General features: G+C 42.1%; 1 protein-coding gene across 1 annotated transcript in view; it reads left to right on the top strand.

The window, feature by feature from the left end:
• LOC147797454 (uncharacterized) overlaps positions 1 to 22,221 on the top strand; it is a 61,390-nt gene that overhangs the window by 22,038 nt on the left and 17,131 nt on the right. The window contains 9 exon segments of the mRNA XM_087143181.1: positions 794 to 891; positions 1,637 to 1,718; positions 2,448 to 2,565; positions 3,279 to 3,390; positions 4,103 to 4,262; positions 5,349 to 5,435; positions 6,042 to 6,146; positions 6,329 to 6,482; positions 7,248 to 7,618. Of these exon segments, the coding sequence (XP_086999307.1) occupies positions 794 to 891; positions 1,637 to 1,718; positions 2,448 to 2,565; positions 3,279 to 3,390; positions 4,103 to 4,262; positions 5,349 to 5,435; positions 6,042 to 6,146; positions 6,329 to 6,482; positions 7,248 to 7,618 (1,287 nt within the window).

Genomic DNA, 22,221 nt, shown 5'->3' with positions numbered 1-22,221 from the left:
GACTGGCATAATAACCTGTTAATCTGTACTTGCCAGTGAGTATCCACATACCGTACAGTTCTTTTTTCTTCATGACTTTAACTTGTGTTAATGCTTGCTGCTAATTATCTGGCATAAATTATTGTCTGCGTTTCTTATCTTTGCTAACTTATACATCACTGTTTGCAGAATTGTTTGTGGTTTTATATTAATTTTGCTTATATGGACCTTGGTTACGAAAAACTGGCTTGTGGAATTTGAATATACATGTACTGGTAGCTGATTGAATTTCATTTTAAATTTTAAATTTCAAATTAAAAGATTAAATATACTACAGCACATGAGGTATTTTGTCAATAGTATTAACACATGCGATGTACTGTACCAGTATATTGGCCTGCTGTCACACTGTGCATGCTCCTTTCATAAGGAACACATATAAAGCAAGTGTGTTTGTCTTTGGTGTTTACTATCCCTTGTTACCATGGTATTCCCTTGCTGAGTAGGTACACTGCAGAAGTGGTTCTGTAATCCACAATTTGGACTGTACCTGTAACTGTGAGGGTTTTCCAGTACTCAGCTTTGTTGTTCTTTCCGGCATCCAGTTGATTTTTATCCCCTCCCCCTGACTTTGAAATCGTTTGTGCAGGGTGAAGTTGTTAGCTCAATTGCTGATACAAGTGGATTATGGAAGGGTGCGCTGTCGACCCAAACTTTAAAAATTTTTGTTTCATTCGAGCTCACAAGCTGTCTACATGCGCATCAACATGTACATATGGACTGTGACATGTTCTTGAATGTCGTTATTTACCAGGACGCCTTGGAGGCTGCAATGAAGGCGGGTCTCTGGGGCCATGCCCTCCTCCTTGCCTGCAAGATGGACAGTAGAACCCACACGAGCGTCATGACAAGGTAAGAGTCCCTGCTTTATAAGTGGATGGTCATTGTTAAAAAAAAAATCTGTGAAGCTTTACTGATTTGTTATAGCTATTGAGCATTGAGTTTCACGATGTGATGTTCAGGGGTGTGAGAATTCATATTTTTAGCTGATTTAAGCTTTTTTTGCTTAGATTGTTGACGCTGAATTTCAGCTATTTTGTGCACCTGGTTTGTACAACAGTATGAGAACTTCTTACATTTCAGCATTTTGCTAGCTGTTTTCAGCTTTAAGTGGCCACTCACACCCCTGTATGTTGAAATCAATACCTCATGAAACAGCTTTTCGATCCTTTTTCACAGTGAAAGTAAATTTTTTTTATTCATATTTTACCTTTGCTTTTTACTTGCGATCCGACGTAACACTACATGTAAAGGTATGCAAGAAGACATGGCACGCCATACGGTGTAACATCAACATTTTGTATACCATCTTTTCAGGTGCCGTGCACTATTTGTAAATTTGTGATTTGGCTTTTTCTGGAGAAGGCCAAAGTTGCATGATGGCAACATACATTTAGTTGTCATAAATTCTGCACTGTGTACAGTAGTTGATATCTGTACCTTCCAGCGCTTTACTTGTTCTGGGTCACACTCATCTTTGGAAGCAGTGTTTTGGTCTAGTTACTCAAGTAACCTGAATGCTCCACCAAGTTCAGCAGTTTAGGAACAATAAATGCCGTGCTCTGATTCCGTTGCTGTCCTGTCTGTTGCTTTGTAGATTTGCCAACAGTCTACCCATGAATGATCCACTTCAGACCCTGTATCAGCTCATGTCAGACAGGCAACCAGCTGCTGTCACCGTGAGTTGATTGCCTCTGTTCAACTTCACGACCATTTTTTAAAAAGATCTGCCCTCTTTTTGTAATAGATTTGGCAAGAAAAATGTGTTTGACTTCATGCCATTTAAGTGTGTGACACAAGAGGGGGGAATTGTATTACACGTACATGTATCTCTAACGTCCTTGGAACGTATGCTTCCAAGCTGCCCCAGTTTGCCAGATCCCATCCCAGTGCAGAAAGCAAGCAGCAGTATTTTTATCACTTTGATTGAATTTCCCTAAGAAATGAATTGGTTGACTGTGTGGTCCTTCATTCAAACCAGGTAAATTGGTACGTGTACCTGACCACATTCTGGTTGTTTCTTGTCAAGCTGTTTGTGGCTGAAGTAATTTCCACTGTAAACAGTTCAGCAGTGTTGTAGTCGAGCCCATCACCAGTCATTCCATCTTAACCAATTTACAAGATATTCAAATGTACTGTGACAAAAGCATTTGTTTGTCATTGTTCACTCTGCTACTTACGACTGGTCTGGTGTGAAAGGACTGGTGATGGACTCGACTACAACACTGCATTTTATTAAATTCATTGGGATTGCTGTGATGCCTTGATTGTCTTAAGTAGGCCATTTCCCATGTACAAAATTTTGTGCTGTTTGCCTTTGGTCGGTTAATATACATGTACATGTCGTGTATCAAACCAAGTTCTGGAATTTTTCTATGCCTTGTTTTTTGGGTTTGTTTTGCTTGAAGAGTTGCGCGGATGAGAAGTGGGGTGACTGGAGACCTCATCTGGCCATGATCCTGTCCAACCTCAGCCAGGACTCAGAACTGGACCTCAAGAGCATCGTCACACTGGGAGATTCTCTCGGTACGAAATTCAGCCAGCTGTATCATAGTAGCTACAGCCTGTGTGCGGAGATCAAAATTCAAATGTCCCGTTAGATTCAATTTCTTTCTAATGGTTCTTAAAGGCATAATTGGATATATGTTGGGACCCTGTGGTTTGCCCATTAAGGCCACATAATGGCATTTGCCATTTATATAGAACACAAGAAATAGGTATTTTAACCCCTTCGCTATGGAGTACTGCTACTACAGCACCATTGTGTGAGCATATAGTGCATACATGTACCACACATACAGTCCATTCACCATGCAGCTGCTGGTTCATTGGGGCGTGCTGCTGGACAAAGCTCTCCATTCAGGGCACACCACAGCCCAGCAGTCGCGGTCAAAATAATCCCGCCGTGAAGGGTTAAGGGTTGCCTTTAAGCAAAAACAAATGTATACCATAGTCTGCATGCTGTTGTCTAGCCCACAAAAATGTTGGTGATCATTTGTTGGATAGTTCATTTCCACCAATCTCACTCCTGATTTACTCGTGATGGAAAGGTTTTTGTTCTAAAAATTCCTTAACTTTAGCATGTGGAAGTGTTTCGTACTTTCATTGCCAGCTGGTGTACTTGTGTTATTTGTAGAAATTCTGAAGACATGTCAGAATTACGTTGCAGTTCTGTTCAGTTGAAATTCCGAATTATTCACCTGTTGCTTTCCAACATCTCCACACAACCCTTTCTGTAGCTTCCCGGGGTCTGCTGAAGGCGGCTCATTTTGTGTACCTGATGGCCCAGGTGGGGTTTGGTGTCTACAGCAAGAAGACAACCAAGATGGTGCTGCTGGGTGCTAGTCACAGGTATAGTGGGCCTGGGGGGGGGAAGGGAAGGGGAAAAGAGGGGAGGAGAGATAGATAGGTTCGACTGATCACCAAATTTCAGGTTGTCTTTAGACCCTTGTCATCCTGTTGAAAGCAAGTCATTCAGCTTCTTGAGAATCGCCATTAAGACAGTGCTCCCTGTCATCAGCCAGCTGTAGTTGATGTGGCATTCAAGCCGCGTCGCCGATAATGTAGGCTGGTTTGACATTTGATCAGCCGTTACTGTCATTCGCTGGGTACTCATAAGAAGGCCCTATGGTTTTTGCAGATTCCTACGGAGATTGCTTCACTTGACGTATGCAAGCACCGTTGTGCATACTCTGTCAGCTTGACTGGATATTATGGTGTTTAACAGGAGATAATACAACCACACATCTCAAGGTTGCTGTAGAGATCCTTCAATGGTACAAGTCAAAATGTTGGAAAAATACAGTGTTAATGGAAAGAGTTGCTCTGAGAGATGGCTTGGAGATTAATTGATGCTTGTCGTGTACATGGATGCAGTTGTCACCAGTCTCATGTTCCTCCTTTTCCGGCTCACTTTTGACCTGAATTACATCGGCAAGATGTTTTACCGCTTTAAAGTTTGTTTTTTGGCTTAGAACCATCCATCACCAGACGACTGCCTCGTTCATGAGACAGGCAGTCTGCAGTGTTCCTGTACCTTGACAGTAATTCTCTCTTTTTGCAGTCTTCCCTTCAAATCGTTTGCCCTGAATGAGTGCATACAGCAGACGGAGATCTACGAGTACGCGCAGCTGCTGTTCAATAAACAGTACACCATCCCAAATTACCAACCCTACAAGTTCATCTACGCTACTCGGTTGGCTGAGCATGGGTTCACCGCACAGGTACACTGAACATTCTGGCAGGGGTTTTCTTTTCTTAGGGTAGAAGGGGTGTCTTGGAAGGGTGGGGTTCCAAAGGTTTGGTTGTCAGAAGAGGAGAGGGCAGACAAACATTCAACATTCCACATCCAACTGTTCATTCTACAATCATTGGTGATGAAGAATACGGCCGTTTACAATAGTGCTCCACCAAGAGTTTGCAACGCGTTGGCCAATCGCAATGCGCCAAATTTGTCAACCCAAGGCGCATTTGAAAAGGGTCGACAAATTTTGCGCGTTATGATTGGCCAACGCGTTGCGAACTCTTGGTGGCACACTATTGTGAATCGCCCATATTCAATGGTGCCTTTATTTAAACAAATGTTGCTGTTGGTCAGTTCCCCATTGGATGCTGAACAGATAGACAGAAAACACTGGTGATGTTTTTACATCAGTGCAATGTAGCCTGGATTTGGAGCCTGTTTCTATTTTCATTGAGTTTCTAATCTGCTACTAGAATGTTTAGGATGGCTAGATGTATGAAATGTAAATGAGATTGGAAAGAATCAATTGTGGCAAATCAGACCTCTGCAAAATTCAATTACCACTAAGCTGAGATAGCAGTGTGTAGCTTTCTTAACCCTAACTCCCACGGTTGTGTAAGATCATATTGGAATCAGGGGATATAAAAGCCCTGTTGAGATTAAACGTAGCCATCGGGATTCCTATGAGTTGACAAATGTAGGTTTCAGGAATGATTGTAAAAAGTTTGGGAGCAAGGAAACACTTGTTTGCATTGTGCATGGTTGTTTGTCAGTTTAAAAAGGCAATGCAAATGAAGGAAAAGTGTTCACATGTTGACAACAGTTTTGATATTCTAGAGTAGCAAAGTAGAATTGATGTCTGGTGCTGTCTAAATGATGTGCTGTATAACATTTACCGGCATTGCACTTATTGATTTATTCAGGAATAAACATACATACACTATTGCACGCTGGAAATAGGTGCTCCGTGACCAAAACTTATGTGAGTTTGTAAGCACTTGGCATGTGGTGTGTATATCCATTAGCCAAATGATGGATGGGAGAATTCTTCTTTGGGGCTTTGCAGGCTGTGAGTTACTGTGAAGAGGTGGCCAAAGCTGTGGTGTACATGCCCAGTCTCTACAGCCCCACACTAGTCAGCCAAATCTCTCAGGTGAGGAGCTATCCCTGTTTTACCTGACATTCTCAAAATATAACTTAGAGAAGTCAGAAGAAAACTGATTGTATGGGAGAGGCATTTTGGACAAGGTTTAGAGATGACCATACTCTAATCATATGATTCAGATGTTACTCCAATGATGGATGGTTGGATTTGTCTAGTCAACTGTGGAACCAGGCCGGAGAAATGGATGTATTACTGGTTAATAATCTAGCTTGCCTCATAATCGAGTACTGAGTGAATCATTGATATAGATAGAAGTATGCTGACTGGGGTCATTCAAGTCTTACTGTGTTCTGTTAGGGCATTGGTCAGAAGGAATTGACTTCATCATTAAATTGTGCTGTAACTTGCTCTTGATTAAATGCACTTGGTGACGTACACTGAGCTGATATTCAATGCTGAATGACTATGATGGTAACTTCCCAGTCCGTCTTTCAATTTGCCTCCGTGCAGTGGCACATGTTGCATACTTTGTAATGCTAACATTCCAAATTTGTGCAACGTTTGGACGTGGCATTTCACAAGGGCGGACACCGAATGTAAAGGTTGCTTTTTCCTTGTGATTGCACCCTTTTCTCAACCTCTCCTACCTTGCAGCTTGCCAATCGCCTGATCTACCACGATGATCGATACTCTGATGGCCTACAGACTGCTGCTCCTGATTGGCTAAACAGACTGCAAGACATATTCAACCAAATGAATGTAAGTGCCTGCCAATTACAGCAGGCCTCTAGTCATTGAAAAAAAAGAAGAAAGCTTCAGTATTTTGAGCATTTTAACTGTGTGCAATTCACACACAATTTGATATAACTGTTAGATATAATAATATAATGTTTGATATAACATTAGATGGTAGCTATTTATTGGTGGCTTTTGCTATTCAGGATGGTCAGATTCTACCTTCTTCCTCATCTGGTACCCCGATGCCTTGGGTAGAGTCCTACAGTAACCTCAGTGCTGTGGACAGCAGCAGTGTGGACAGCGGTGGGCCTACCTTTGAAGTGCCCAGCACAGAAGGCAAAGAAGCTCAAGCCGCAGGTAAGCTGGACTTAGATTTCGTACAGAGTGTAGTCCTGAGAAGCATTGTTCAGCTGTTGCTACTGTATGCAGTTTACTCACCAAAGTCACGTCAGGGTATGTTTGAACCCAGGACGGTTTGCTCTTGGAGCTGGCATTAGCACACAAATTGGCTAAGATTGTATTGAGACCTGTTGTGTATGGCTAGGTCAAGGTCTTCGCTCCATTGGAAATATGCAGGACTCAAAGACAACTGCTCTGGAAGCCATATTGGAAATGGCTTTAGCACAGAAATTACAAGTTGGTCTAATACAGGGCACCAGCCAAAATGCTGTGAGGTGTTTGTTGTCCTTGATTGGTCCCCTACCGGCTTTTGCTTAGCTTGCAGAGGCAATCAGAAGCATTTTCTGGTACAAGAAACACATCTTCAAGATTGTTTGCTTTATACTGATTATGTTCTGAGTGTTTTCACTTTGTGGGAGGGGATTTTGTGGATTCATAACATTTTTTGTTTATGATTGCACAGATGAAAATTGAAAGTTTGCCGCCTGCATAAATAATTCCTTGAATCGCAATGCAGAGCAGAGCTTCTTGCACAAAATATTAGTAAATTCTCTTCATGAAATCATTGTAAAATGAATAAGATAAATAGGATTCACGCTAACATTTTGTAGAGACTAAGCACAATCCAACAATGCTTGTCACTTGTCACCTGCTCCAGTCAGTTGCATATCAAAGTTACTCAGCATTAAATATCAGTACCATTTTGTTCTTTAATACTCCCAGTTGGTGATTACACTCTGACTGCAAGTGGCTACTATCAGCCGGCAGCATCAGCTATGGGCTCAACAAATGACGGCACTCAGAATCAGCTTGGCGCATGCAGCTATGACCAACAGCAGCAGCTACCTCAGGAGAGTGCAACTCCCATGGCGGCGCAGTACCCAGAGAGCTACACGACGTTTGGTCAGCGGCACCAGCCGCTCTCATCGCTCCCCCAGGGCCTGGACCCGGGAGCCTCACTGACCAGCAACTTCTCGGAGTACAGCGTGGCCAGCCTGACCAGCGCTACCTCGGCCGGGGAGTCGAGCACAGAGTTCGAGGAGAGTGGAGCGTCCAAGGCATCGTTTGGCTACTATGCTCCCGGGCCAAGAAGCGTAAGAACCGTAGACATCATAAAACCTAGACTGGACATGTCAGCTCAAAAGTGATGCTTGTGTCTGTTGTGCAGAGAATGATGAAATGCTCGTGCGTGATCACTCAGTGTGAAGATAGTCGATCCTCATCACAAACATAAGTGAAGGTGTGATCAATACATAATTTGTGGAGGTCAGTGGTGAAAATGACCCTGAACAGATTTCATGCACATAGCGCAACCAGCTGTTCCAGGATTCATTCAATTTGTATTCTGCCCTGCTGACCATTACGAGCATTGGCCAACAAAACTTTTCCAAGACCTTGATTCTCTTAATGTCTTCTTTCCTGGGCATATGCTGCTGCAGGCCATACTGTCATCTAGAGCTTCTAGTCTGATGTTTTGTCAAGATCTGTTGAGTGTGCAGTCCTTCCAGTGTTGAAACAATAACTAAACGATTGATCTAACCATGTGGAGACAAATGTACAATCTCTGCTGCTGTTCCTGGTAGATATTCACCCCTACCACAATACTTGAACACGTAGAAATTTAATTCAGCTCACATGAGAAAAGCCTGTTTTATTTCTCTGAGTTCGTCTTGTTTGGCACGTTTGTGCCCTGTCCCGGTTGACTCGTCTGCGCAAATGCATTCCAAGACAATGATTTTACACAAACAAAAAACTGATGTACTTTTGCTTGCACGTAATGAAAGGGACATGTCCTGTCTAGCTTTTATTAGATGTGCATGATAAGAACATAAATTGCTACCATGTATGAAGAAGCTCGTTCGCCCATGGATCCTGTCTTTCATTTGGCATGGCACTTCTGGTGTTGTGCTATGTGTACACGTACTTACATGTACACGTAGTAGGGTGTATTTACACTGTGACTGTGTTCCTCAAAGAAAGACTATACTGCAGCCACCATTCCGGAAGGAATGATACAGTCACCAACTAGAGTATTCCACCATTAGCAGCCAGAGTGACAACTTTGTGCGCACTCGGGCATGCTGTGGTAATTGGGCAGGCCGTCGCAATGAAGCAACTATAACATATTGAAAGTAATTGCAAGTTTTAAGAAACATTGCCTACCATAAATAATTTTCAGTTAAATTAAAAGTAAGGTCACTCAATGACATAAGAAACATTCATGTTTCCTATTCTGCCCAAGTATGGAGAAAAAGACAGCTCGACTAATTTCTTTGTAAGGCCATATGTTCCGGTAGTATTATTACACCACTCAAAGGAGTCAGTGTATATACATGTATGCATGTCCAGCTGTCAACATACGTGTACACTGGTGTTAATTACATGTGATCAATGATGCAATATTGGTATTGCATGCTCATGGACTTGCACAAGAGCTGGATTCTGTGGAGATGCATCAGTACATGTACATGTCACCCCAACCTCTTAAGAGGTTCTCTGCAGACAATTTAGAAGGGTCTGGACATGCCAAATACTATGGACCACTGACAAATGAAAACACAATTGAAACAGTCTTGAATTATGAAAATGTATTCCACCAAAGCCCCTACTATTGTCACAAATTATTCACAACTGGTCAACGATAATGAATAATGGGTTTGCGGGTACACTGGCCGAAACGTCCAATTAACACTCGCCGGTTCTTTTAAGAACCACACCTCGCCCAAAAGAGATTGATTCCAAGTTTTCAGAAAAGTTGCCTACCATAAATAATTTTCACATATGAAAATGTATTCCGAGCCTCTGCGACAGTAAAACTGTACAGATTATTTACGAGTTTAAAATGTTCCCTATTTCAAAATGCACCTACAATTTTCAAAGTATCAACAGAATTTGTGTGTCCTAAATTTTCAGTTCCAATCAATCGATGTCACATGTAAGGTTTAGGAATTCTTATTTGTCTTGCCTTCCTCGCTTTTTGTTATCACACGTCTGTGAAACTGATTCTTAGTTGTCGAATCCCTGAAGTTCTTTAGTTTACACTTCAATTTAATACTCCTTTTGTTTGTCAAGAGTACCAAAACCTTTTAAACCTTCAAAACTACAAATCTTTCTCGTTTGATTTAGGAAATGTGCTGAGAAAATTCCGGGCATGCAGGATGCCAACAAAAATTGTAGTCGTAGGCTGTTAAGGCTTCAGGCCGACAGGATAAGATTTCTTGAAAAACACTTCTACGTGGACCACAGGCAAATCGATCCTCTCGCAACAAGGTCTGGCGAACAACCCTCAGTAAGGTTGTGCCGTTGAATAGGTTTTTCCTGAATTGGACCGATATCCTAGCTTTCGCAGCCATGAGATTCCGCTGGCTGACAGGATGAAAGCATGTCGCATGTTTCTTCCACATTGTGGCAAAACAGCAGTTCTGCAAATTCGGGCCCATGTCCTCGAACAAGTAGATACATTTCACACAGTGGGAAACGCCCAGCCTGACTTGGGGCCATTTGATTGATTGGGTTAATGATTGGACCTGGGAGTTTTACTCCCGAATTAAGGGCTGATGAATGGGAGATTGTTGTGATCAGCAAACATCATCTGTCATGCAACGATGGGTGCCATTATGACCAAGTTAATCATCAAAAGCTGCTTCACTCTGAACACTCTCAACTGTTATAAAGGTGCTTCACCGGTGTGGGCAATGTAACTACATGTATGAAAAAAACTGCTGAGGGCTTAATGGAGTAGAAGGCCGTTGTACATGTACCAGTTATTTGGTCAAAAACTGTTCTGATGAAACAATTGATGCATGAAAATAGCCTACCGGTGGTACTCTTGAAGTTTGAAAATGAAAAGCTAAACTTACCAGATAACAGTAGATCAGTCAAAAAGGCCCCCTCTCCAAGCTCATGCAGCCTGTTGTGACTGTTGCCCTTGTACAACATGTAAATGTAGTGCACGGGTGCAGGCCCTCCTATAGTTCTTGTTTTGCACTATGCACTGCCTTACCTGTGGCAATACATTTTGATCATGCTCTCTTCTTTTGAAGAGTTTTATCGCCGTGCGGGCAAGATTGTGGGGAAACGGCATGTATTACATGTACAAGCAAAGATTGCCATGTTGCAGCGTGCACGCCAGGCCAACAGCCCAAAAAAATTACCGTTATAAAACAACTGCCAGACCATTGTAGGCCCAATTGTGTCATTGTGATGCTGAATTCGATTAAAGTACAGCCAGACTGTTAGGACCAAGTTTGGTCCAAATCATTTGTCAGCCGTTCGGAGATTTTTAAAGCTGCTTAAAAACGGTTTAAAAATAGTGATTTTGTCCCGCATATAGCATGTACCATTGTACATGTATTCTTCACATGTATTTGCTAACAAAACATTTCTGATGTTTTCTTAAGTCTCAAAGAGAGTAGAGTTTTAAGGCCTTTTGTCCAGGCTGACCAAGGCTTTTGCAAAAATGGAAGTGTCGTCATCAACCAATTTACATATCCTGCACAGTGCATGTTAAACGATGACATAGGAGAATGATGATCTGCAGACACAAAATTCTTGATTTTATTAGTCATTTTACGTCATAAACCAACATGAAAAACAGCAAGAAGAAGTACTGCTTGGAACTTTGAGACATCATTTATATGGTAAAAAAGTTATTTCCACTTTTCAACTCCTTTCTAGTGCATCTTGAATGTATCTTTATAACATATCAGGCACCCGGTGTCTACTCTTTAGTATCTAATGAATTATTATGTTTGACGTTATTGCTTCCCTAGTGGTTAGTGGTTGTCAGGGACTGTCCAAATACTGTGAATTGCTGTGAACACAGTAATAAGGCCCTAGTCTCCTTAATAATCCAATCAATCATGATGCAGTTTGTCAGTGTTTAGCCCCTGTGTACCGGGTAGCTTGGATGAGTACTGTCTCTTCTGCTGCCTAGTAAAAAAAAATCACAAAAACACAATTGGAATCACTGTACAACTCTTTGAGTTTACTGAAGTTGTGGCTGCCGTGCAGAACTGCATAGACTGGTCAAAAGAACATGTGTACTAAATCTGGATGCTTTGGGCAATCATTTCATGCAGCGTAGCCAGGCTGATGGCTAGAGCCGCATTGGAGACACTAGAAGCATTGGGCCAACAAGCTTGCAGATGCAGACGTCTTCTGTTGTGCCGACAGTCAGATATTCTGTGGCATTTTAATACAGCTATGGATCTGCAGACAACAGTAGCGCCAGCCACAGGGGTGCCAGACTCCTTCCAGTCCACCTGGCTCCTGTTTTGGGTTGATATTTCTATTTGCATTGTGGGAGTGATTGGAAATCTCGTTGTTGGTCTGACAATCCTCAAGAGCAAAGCTTTGCACACCCTTACCCACTATTTTCTCCTCAGTCTTGCAATGGCCGACAGTCTGGTGTGCATCACTGGCATGCTGAATGTGTATGTTGTAACAAAGGATTACAATCTGAAAGAGGAAAATGAAGTGCTGTTTATGGTGGCTGGTTATATGGAGAGATCTTCGACTGGGCAGTCAGCACTGGCTCTGCTGCTGGTCACCTTTGAAAGATTCATAAGTATCGTTCAGCCACTACGTCACTGCAGTTTCTTTACCAGGAGAAAGGTTACCCTTCTAATCATACTTGTTTGGGTTCTGCCTCCATTTATAGAAGTGTGGGGAATGATTTGGTACGTTGTGCAAAAACAAAACTGTGCAGAGAATTACTCACGTGAATGTGACCCATACCCCCATGGAATCATTTTCCCAGTCATGAATGCCCTGCTTCTGTTTGCTGTGCCAGCTGCGGGAATGATCTGGATGTACATTCAGATTTTGAGGAATCTCAAGCAGAGCGCCCGTAGAAGGCAGAATCTTGGAATCCAGGGTCCCAATGAACTGCAGCGAGCCAGGCAGAAGCTGATCCATGCCCTGCTGCTGGTCATCCTTGCATTTCTTGCCCTCATTATGCCTGAGAAGGTCATGTACATTGTGTCAATGGCCATTTACCTTGACACAGAATCTCTGCCCTTTCTTCAAGTTTCAATGATCTTGATGCTGGCTAACTCAGCAATCAACCCTGTCTTGTACGGACTCAAGTATGACAAGTTCCAGCAAGAGATAATATCTGAACTGTGCTGTTGGTTAAAGACCTCTAAAAACCAACCAGTAGCGCATACATGTATCAAGAGAAATGTGGGACACATAACAGTTCCTCAGCAAGTGAAGTGTCAAACTACAGCCACATGCCACGAAAGTTGTGTTTAGAATCTTATTCCATGTTTTTGCTACAGTAATTTGTGTATTTTGCAAATACTGTAGTGTATGTTTTGGTTGGCCAGTCCCATCATCTAATCTGCCAATTTCTGCTGGCGTTGTGTCACCTTGAGAGGTTCTAATTGTTGAAATTGAAAATATTGCTCCTACGACATTGGGCTTGTATACATGTACATGCATTTTTTGTTCACAAGTTTTCCTTGTCTGAACTAAGGATGACTGTGAAGTGAAAGATGTGTCTGGCCAGGGAGTGTATTCCTGTTGATGGAAGCACTAGGGACATGGGGTGCTAGGATTCCAGTGCTAAGATGCACTTTTCGATAATAAAAACGGTACCAGTACTTGACAATCTGTGAAACCTACGCTACGTGTACGTGTATGATCTATAAGATCTACAGCCAGGAGTCATTGATAGTTACATGTACTCTGCATGGAGAGTTGTAATGGAATGAAGTGGCTTGATTCATCCTTGGATGATACACTTTTTGATGAGACCATTTTCCTTCAGTGTCATGGGAATCCAGTTTTTCATGCTGGAGTTTATTATCAATATAGCAATGTATTTTGCAGGTAGAGATTTAATCTGACAACAAATCTGCACTGCTTGGTGTCACAAATTTTACCATTAAAAAAATGTTAGTGCAGAGCTTGTAAAACAGGCGCATCATGTCGATGTCTTACATTTTGTTAAGAAAGAAAACAAGTTTAGCTATGAAAGAAAAAATTGTCGTCATAATATGAGTGATTTATCAAGCACCTGATTTTCTGCCTTGCAGTATAGCTCCCAACATCTGTTGTCAGAGACTGGCAAGAGATTAATAACTGATCACCCCCCCCTCCCGTATTTTTCTTGTTCAACACTAATAAGGCCCCGGCCTCTTTAATATACAGCACAGATCAATCATGATAAACAGCTTGTCATTGCTCTACCCTAGTAGAGTTAGAATAAGAACTGTCTTTTTCACCCAAAAAAAAACACAAGGTATAACTCCACTGACATCAGTGCATGCCTCTTTGAGTTTATCAAAGGTATCAAGCAGAGTTTTGTAGACTCAGGAAAACAACAGCTATCAATACAACAGTGGATGCTTTGAGCAATCATTCCTAGGCAGTTGAGCCAAACCAATGCAGATTTGCTGATGGACTATGGCAATCATCCCTGCTTTTGGCTGGAACCACATTGGTGTATGGGGAGACTTTGGTCTGCAAATGTGCCATGTTAATAGCAGTTGCATGAGTATTGTATGTACTGAAGGACTGAACTATTGTGGCATTGTTTTGAAACAGCTATGGATCTACAGACAACTTCAGAACCTGTCACAGGGATGCCTGGCTCCTTCAAGGCCAGCTCACTCCTGATTGGTATTGATATTTCTATTGGCATTGTGGGAGTGATTGGAAATCTCGTTGTTAGTCTGACAATCCTCAAGAGCAAAGGTTTGCACAGCCTCACCCACTATTTTCTCCTCAGTCTTGCAATAGCTGACAGTCTGGTGTGCATCACTGGTATTCTACATGCGTATGTCATAACTGAATATAACAATCGCACACAGGGGGCGGAAGTGCTTTATATAGTTTCTGGTTATATGAGAAGATCTTCGACTGGACAGTCAGCACTTTCTCTGCTGCTGGTCACCTTTGAACGATTCATAGGTATCGTTCGGCCACTGCATCACTGCAGTTTCTTTACGAGGAGAAAGGTCACCCTTCTTATCCTGTTTGTTTGGGTTGTGCCTGCCTTTATAGAAATTTGGGGAACGATTTGGTATATTGTGCGAAGGGGAAACTGTGCAGAGCATTTGTCATCACGTGGATGTGATCCATACCTTCCAGGGTTCATTTTCATAGTCGTTAATGCCCTGCTGCTGTTTGCTGTGCCAGCTGCGGCAATGATTTGGATGTACGTTCAGATTTTGAGGAACCTCAAGGAGAGCGCCCGTAGAAGGCAGAATCTTGGAATCCAGGGTCCCAATGAACTGCAGCGAGCCAGGCAGAAGCTGATCCATGCGCTGCTGCTGGTCATCCTTGCATTTCTTGCCCTCATTATGCCTGAGAAGGTCATGTACATTGTGTCAATGGCCATGTACCAGGACTCAGAAAATCTGTCAATCCCTGTACTTTTTCAATTTGCAATGATCTTGCTGCTTGTTAATTCCACGGTCAACCCCATCTTATATGCACTCAAGTATGACAAGTTCCGGGAGGAGGTAATATCTGTACTTTGCCGTAGGTTAAAGACTTCTGGGAACCAACCAGTACCAGATGTCAAGAGACATATGGGACACACACCAGTTTCTCAGCAAGCAAAACATCAAGCCACACCCATGTGCTATGAAAGTTGTGTCTAGGATCTTATTCAGTGTTTTTGCGACAGTAATTTTTCACCTTTTCAAAGTAGTTTGTAACAGAGTTTATGGTTGAGTTGGTGAAGTACATGATCTAATCTGCCAATTTATCTTGGAATTGTGTCACCTGGAGAGGTTTTAATTGTTTATTAATGGTGAAGAAATTACTCTGTTGACATTGGGCTTTTACATGATTTTTTTTCTCCCGATCTGTTCTAAATGAAAACTGTAAAGTGAAGATTGTGTCTGGCCAGGGAGTTTATTCCTATTGACGGAAGCACTAGAACATGGCGTACTAGGATTGCAGTGCTAAGATGGCTAATGCAGTGCTTTACAATACTGAACGGTGTTCTAGACAATCTGTGAGACCTCTGTGTAATGACCTACATGTAATAAGTCCATAAGCAGGAGTCCTTGATAGAAATTCTACATGGAGAGTAATAGTAGATTGAAATAGCTTGATTATAACTGGATGCACTGTTTAATTAAGAGTTTTCTCCTTTCATATCATCAGGAGTTGAAATTATCTTCAATGTCTTGGTGGCCCGCAGGGCCAGTGGGGAACTGCACCGCACTGGTCCTTGTGGAAATTCAGTGGCCCAGGTTGAGTACATGTAAGAAATTTGATCAGGCCCACCACACATGCCCATTTGCATCAGTGGAACTTCTCTACCAACACAGCTGACAGCCAGCCTGGCTGGACTTAAATACACTTTTTAAGACCAAAAAACCAGTTCTGCTTGTGGTAACGTGACAGATTCTAAATTTTTGGCATGACCGTAAAATTTATTTTGGTAAGTAAATAGAAAAACACATAAAATACAAATCCTGTCTTCACAAAACACCTCTCAACAATTTTTTACATCTGAAAGCTTGTTTAATTTGTTTGCATGCATACCGTACATTTGCCACATTTGGAAAGAAAGTTCTGTTATTTTCACAAGTTCCTTTGTATTTCGCTATTGCGGTGGTGAAAACGCACAAGCAATTATTGCCCATTCACTGTACCACTGCCAAAGAAGGTATGATGGTAACCCTGCAACCAGTCAATGCAACCTGCTCAAAATAGCATTGTACAACCCACCATACACCCCTGCAACTTGACAGCTGCACATTGAAAAAAAAAGGATGTTGCAGGAAGATTTCTACAAGTTAATTCCCAGAGCTCGATCTGTTGTCTGTATATATGTATTTTTTGTGTTCACCAATTGAATTTGAGGTTATATTGCTTGTACTTAACAATCTTGACACGACGCGACCTGTAAAGGTTTTATTGGTGTCTGTGGGAGATAACCTTAAACTGGCATCGTTAGAAAATGGTACCAGCCAACATACCAGGGCAGGTGCCTACTGCACGTGTATGAGCTGTATGCACAACCATTCAGTGAACAGAATGTCACACCACTATGTGTGCGTGTGGCACATGAGCCTGGCAGCGCAGACTGTGGAATACGGCTGTTTCACAAGGGTGCGCCACCAAGAGTTTGCAACGTGTTGGCCAATCACAGTGCGCGAAATTTGTCGACCCAATGCGCGTTTGAAAAGGGTCGACAAATTTCGCGTTATGATTGGCCAACGTGTTGCAAACTCTTGGTTGCACGCTATTGTGAATCGCCCGTATTATACCGTGAACTCAAAAGTGCCGCGCCGGTTGTTTGAAACACGAGTTGTAAAATGTGATGAAAGTCTTAAAAATGTGGCAGTGTTCCTGATATGACCACTGTCCTGCCGGGCCATCGTTTTGGGAAAATTCAGTGGCCCGATAAATTTTTTGGAGGCACCGTGCCAGCGGACCACCGTTAATTTTGACCCCTGAATTCATGGGAAGTCACTTTTTCATGCTGGAATTTTCAGCAACATCACCATGCATTTTGGAGGTAGAGATTTTATTCTCAAAGGAATGCTGCATTGAAAAGCGTCAACAATTTTGCCATTCAAAAGTGTAGGTGTAGTCAGTATTTACTCTCATTTACTATTGCCATTCCAGGTCAGTCATCAACTACACGTAAATTCCTGAAATTTATTTGAACAGGACAAGAAGCTGTTTCCTTTAGAGTGTAAAAGTAATTAGAAATTATCCGTTTGGCAGTCTGTTGTCAGTCAATGCGGGTAGTTGTACTGAAACACAAGTAAATGTAGTCGTTGTGTTTTTTACTGTGTACCCAAATGAAAACTATGCAGAGTAAAGGAGGTGTGAATGGAGGAAACCAAAAGCAATGCAATGTTTGTGGAATAGGCAAATTGTGTTTGAAGTCTTGCAGTTTGAGAGAAAAAAGTTTAACTTTGAAAGAAAAAAACTGCATCACCAATCAGTAAAGTATCAAGCTCCTGATTTTCTGTTGTACACTATTTGATGGTTAAGTTTTGACGTTGGTGCTACCTACATCTGTTGTCAGAGCCTGTCAAAAGATTATTAACTGTCCCCCCTCATTGTTATTCAACATTGTAATGAAGCCCTGGTCTCAATATACCGATCAATACAGCTTGCCATTGCTCAGAACTAGTTTACATGTAGCAAGGATAAGAGCTGTCTCTTTCACCTACAGAAAACTGACAACCAACGTAGCCTGTAACTCCACCGATATCAGTGCATGCCTCTCTGAATTTATCAAAGGTAGCAAGCGGAGTTTTGTGGACTTGGGAAAAGGACATCTACAGTCAACACAGCAGTGGATGTTTTGAGCAATCATTCACTTGCGGTTCAGCCAAACCAACACAGATTTGCTGATGGATTATTAACGTCATCCTTGCTTTTGGCTTGAGCTGCATTGGATGTATTGGGAGAGTTTGGTCAACAAGTGAGCAATGTTAATAGCAGTTGCATGAGTATTCTTTGTGCTGACAGACTGAAAATATGGTGGCATTATTTTGAAACAGCTATGGATCTACAGACATCAGCGCTATCCACAGGGATGCCTGGCTCCTTCAAGGCCAGCTCACTCCTGATTGGTATTGATATTTCTATTGGCATTGTGGGAGTGATTGGAAATCTCCTTGTTAGTCTGACAATCCTCAAGAGCAAAGCTTTGCACAGCCTCACCCACTATTTTCTCCTCAGTCTTGCAGTAGCTGATAGCTTGGTGTGTGTCACTGGTATTGTACATGCGTATGTCATAACTGAATATAACAATCCCACACAGGAGGGGGAAGTGCTTTATTTAGTGCTTTTTTTTATGGAGAGATCTTCGACTGGACAGTCAGCACTATCTCTGCTGCTGGTCACTTTTGAACGATTCATAGGTATCGTTCGACCACTGCATCACTGTAACTTCTTTACCAGGAGAAAGGTCACCCTTCTTATCCTGTTTGTTTGGATTGTGCCTGCATTTATAGAAATGTGGGTAATGGTTTGGTACATGTATGTTGTGCAAAAGCAAAACTGTGCAGAGAATCACCCACATGGATGTGATTCATATATCCATGGAATGGTTTTCCCGGTCATGAATGCCCTGCTGCTGTTTGTTGTGCCAGCTGCGGCAATGATCTGGATGTACGTTCAGATTTTGAGGAACCTCAAGGAAAGTGCCCGTAGAAGGAAGAATCTTGGAATCCAGGGTCCCAATGAACTGCAGCGAGCCAGGCAGAAGCTGACCCATGCCCTGCTGCTGGTCATCCTTGCATTTCTTGCCCTCATTATGCCACAGAAGGTCTTGTACATTTTAGCAATGGCATTATACAGGGACATAGAAACTCAGTCCTTCATAATGTGTCTTCAAGTTACAGTGATCTTGCTGCTGGTTAATTCCACGGTCAACCCCATCCTTTATGCACTCAAATATGACAAGTTCCAGCGGGAGATAATATCTGTACTCTGCTGTTGGTTAAAGACTTTTGGGAACCAACCAGTACCAGATGTCAAGAGAAACATGGGACACACGCCAGTCTCTCAGCAAGCAAAACATCAAGCCACACCCACGTACTGTGAAAGTTGTGTTTAGGGTCTTATTCAGTGTTTTTGAGACGGTAATTTGAGGGTTTTCAAAGTAGTTTGTAACAGAGTTTGTGGTTCAATTGGTGTAGTACATGATCTAATCTGCCAATTTCTCCAGGAATTGTGTCACCTTGAGAGGTTTTAATTGTTGATGGGATTTCAGGGTTCTCCCCACGTACAAACTTGCCTATCAGGCCCAATATGCAATTGTTTCTGTCCGATCCCCCAAAATGGGCCGATATCTATTTTTTCATCCCCGATATGCACATTATTATTATGATAGTATGGCTGAGAATTATCTTACATAATGCAGCTCGCATGTCTGGAAATTCTAGACGAAAAAGCAGTAAATAGTCCTTCATTTTTCCGTGTACATGTACTTACTAAAGGTAGCCTACATAGTACTGTGCATGCATTGTGCACCACGCATCGGCGGCCACACTGCACACCATACATATACATTGGCACCGAACGTTCCTCTTGGCTGGTGTCGCTTGAAATCTGAACTTCCGTCATGGGCGGCGTACATTCACCCACGTGCATGTGTGTTTCCCCTGTGCCGTGTGCTCAATACGCTAGTGGGGCTGCATTTACGAAGGTTAAAATTTTATACTACACCATTCACAGAACTTACAACATCGAACCCACACACGTTTTTTTTTTCATGGCGGCAGCCGTAGCCATGAAAAAGTATTAATGGCATCTTTCTACGACGGGGACGGTATTTCTCATTGCCATATCACCACATTTTGTCTCACGCACAGTGGCAGGAACTCAAAGATAGGCTCTTTTCTTAAGCCAATAACATCAGCAGTCCATGCTGAGGGAAACCCATAGGCAAACAAAGCAGCCACCTGCAGCACGTTCACGGAGGTGCCGGCGAAGGAAGGGAAGCCGCCGATACCGCATCATAGAACAAAAGGAAAGGAAAACTGGTCATTTGTTAAAATATTGATATCCAAAATTTAAGAACAAATACATTGAGTCTCTTGTGTTTTTTCCTGAGAAAAAGTACTTGTAAAGCCCAGGAAATGTTCTAAAATGCAGCTGAGAGCATCTAAAGTCCAAAAATCTTCGGGCCCTTGGGCGGGCGCCAAATCCAACGCCATGGCTTCACAAAATGTTGGTAAACCACAATGGAAATCCCCCACAGATTTGAGAAATCCTGGGGAGAACCCTGGATTTGTATGTGATTGTTTATTCTCCTGATCTGTACCAAAGGAAAACTGTCAAGTGAAGGATAGCTTGGCAGGGCTTGTATTCCTGTTGATAGAAACACTAGAACATGGGATGATAGCATTGCCACTGCAATTGCCACTGCTAATGGAACGCTTCACAATAATGGATTTTGTCCTTGATAATCTGTGAGACTGTTGATGTATATGCATTTTAATTCAATCTCTTTTCTTTTCATGTCAGGGGGATTTAGTTTTTTGTACAAGAGTTTATCACCTTCATCACAGTGCATTTCGGAGGTAGAGATTTTATTCTGAAAACAATGCTGCTTTGAAAGATGTCAGAAATTTGGACATTTAAATATCCGGGTGTAGTCAATGTTTGCCGTCATTTAGTGCTATTCCAGGTCAGCAACTACATTCTTTGGACTTACATGTACTGTATTTGTGGAAGGACAATAAGCTATTTGCTCTATAGCTTAATAGTAATTGAAAATATTTCAAGGTAGCACAAATGATCTGTTCAGCCGTCTTTTTAGCAGTCTGTTTAGCTGTCTGTTTTTAGTCAAGGTAGCTAGTTTTACTGAAACACAAAGTCACTGCAGTCATTTTTTTAAAGTGTGCCTAAATGAAAACTCTGTGTAGTGGACAATGTGTGGACCTTAGAAACCAAAACCAATGCAGAGCTTGTAAAATAGGCCAATTGTGTTGATTCTTACAGTTTGATAAGAAACAATTTAGTTTTGAAAGAAATAAAATCGTAATCACGATTCAGTAATTTATCAAGCACCTGATTTTCTGCTGTACAATATCTGATGATTAAGTTTAGACATGAGCCCTCCCCACGTCTGTTGTCAGAGACTGTCAAGAGATTATTAACTGTCCCCTCTCCACTTTGTTATTGTTCATCATCGTAATGAGGCCCTGGTCTCATTAATACTGTACTGATCAATCATGATATACAGCTTGCCATTGCTCAGCCCTAGTATACATGTAGGAAGGATAATAGCTATTTCTTTCATCCACAAAGAATCAACGTAGCCTGTAACTCAACTAACGTCAGTGCATGCCTCATTGAATCTATCAAAGGTGTCAATCAGAGTCTTGAAGACTTTGGAAAAGATTAGCTACAGTCAACACCGCTATGGGTGCTTTGAGCAATCATTCTCTTGCGGTTGAGCCAAACCAACAGGGATTTGCTGATGGACTATTAACGTCTTTTTGCTTGAGCCGCATTAGATGTATTGGGAGAGTTTGGTCTACAAGTGAGCAATGTTAATAGCAGTTGCATGAGTATTCTATGTGTTGACGGACTCAAGCATTGTGACATTATTTTGAAACAACTATGGATCTACAGACATCAGTGCCATCCACAGGGATGCCTGGCTCCTTCAAGGCCAGCTCACTCCTGATTGGTATTGATATTTCTATTGGCATTGTGGGACTGATTGGAAATCTCATTGTTGGTCTGACAATCCTCAAGAGCAAAGCTTTGCACACCCTCACCCACTATTTTCTCCTCAGTCTTGCAATAGCCGACAGTCTGGTGTGCATCACTGGTATTGTACATGCATATGTCATAACGGAATATGACAATCGCACACAGGAGGTTGAAGTGCTTTATATAGTGGTTAATTATATGGAGAGATCTTTGACTGGGCAGTCGGCACTATCTCTGCTGTTGGTTACCTTTGAACGATTCATAGGTATCGTTCAACCACTGCATCACTGCAGTTTCTTTACGAGGAGAAAGGTCACCCTTCTTATCCTGTTTGTTTGGGTTGTGCCTGCATTTATAGAAATTTCGGGAACAATTTGGTTTGGTGTGCTAAAACAAAACTGTGGCGAGCATTTCTTACCTGGATGTGATCCATACCCTCTAGGGTTTATTTTCATAGTCATGAATGCCCTGCTGCTGTTTGTTGTGCCAGCTGCAGCAATGATCTGGATGTACATTCAGATTTTGAGGAATCTCAAGC

The sequence above is a fragment of the Acanthaster planci genome, linkage group LG11 (genome assembly GCF_054643075.1).
Source record: "Acanthaster planci isolate LZ-2023a linkage group LG11, COTS_SCS, whole genome shotgun sequence".
Lineage (NCBI taxonomy): Eukaryota > Metazoa > Echinodermata > Asteroidea > Valvatida > Acanthasteridae > Acanthaster > Acanthaster planci.
This window is presented reverse-complemented; position numbering and strand designations above follow the sequence as displayed.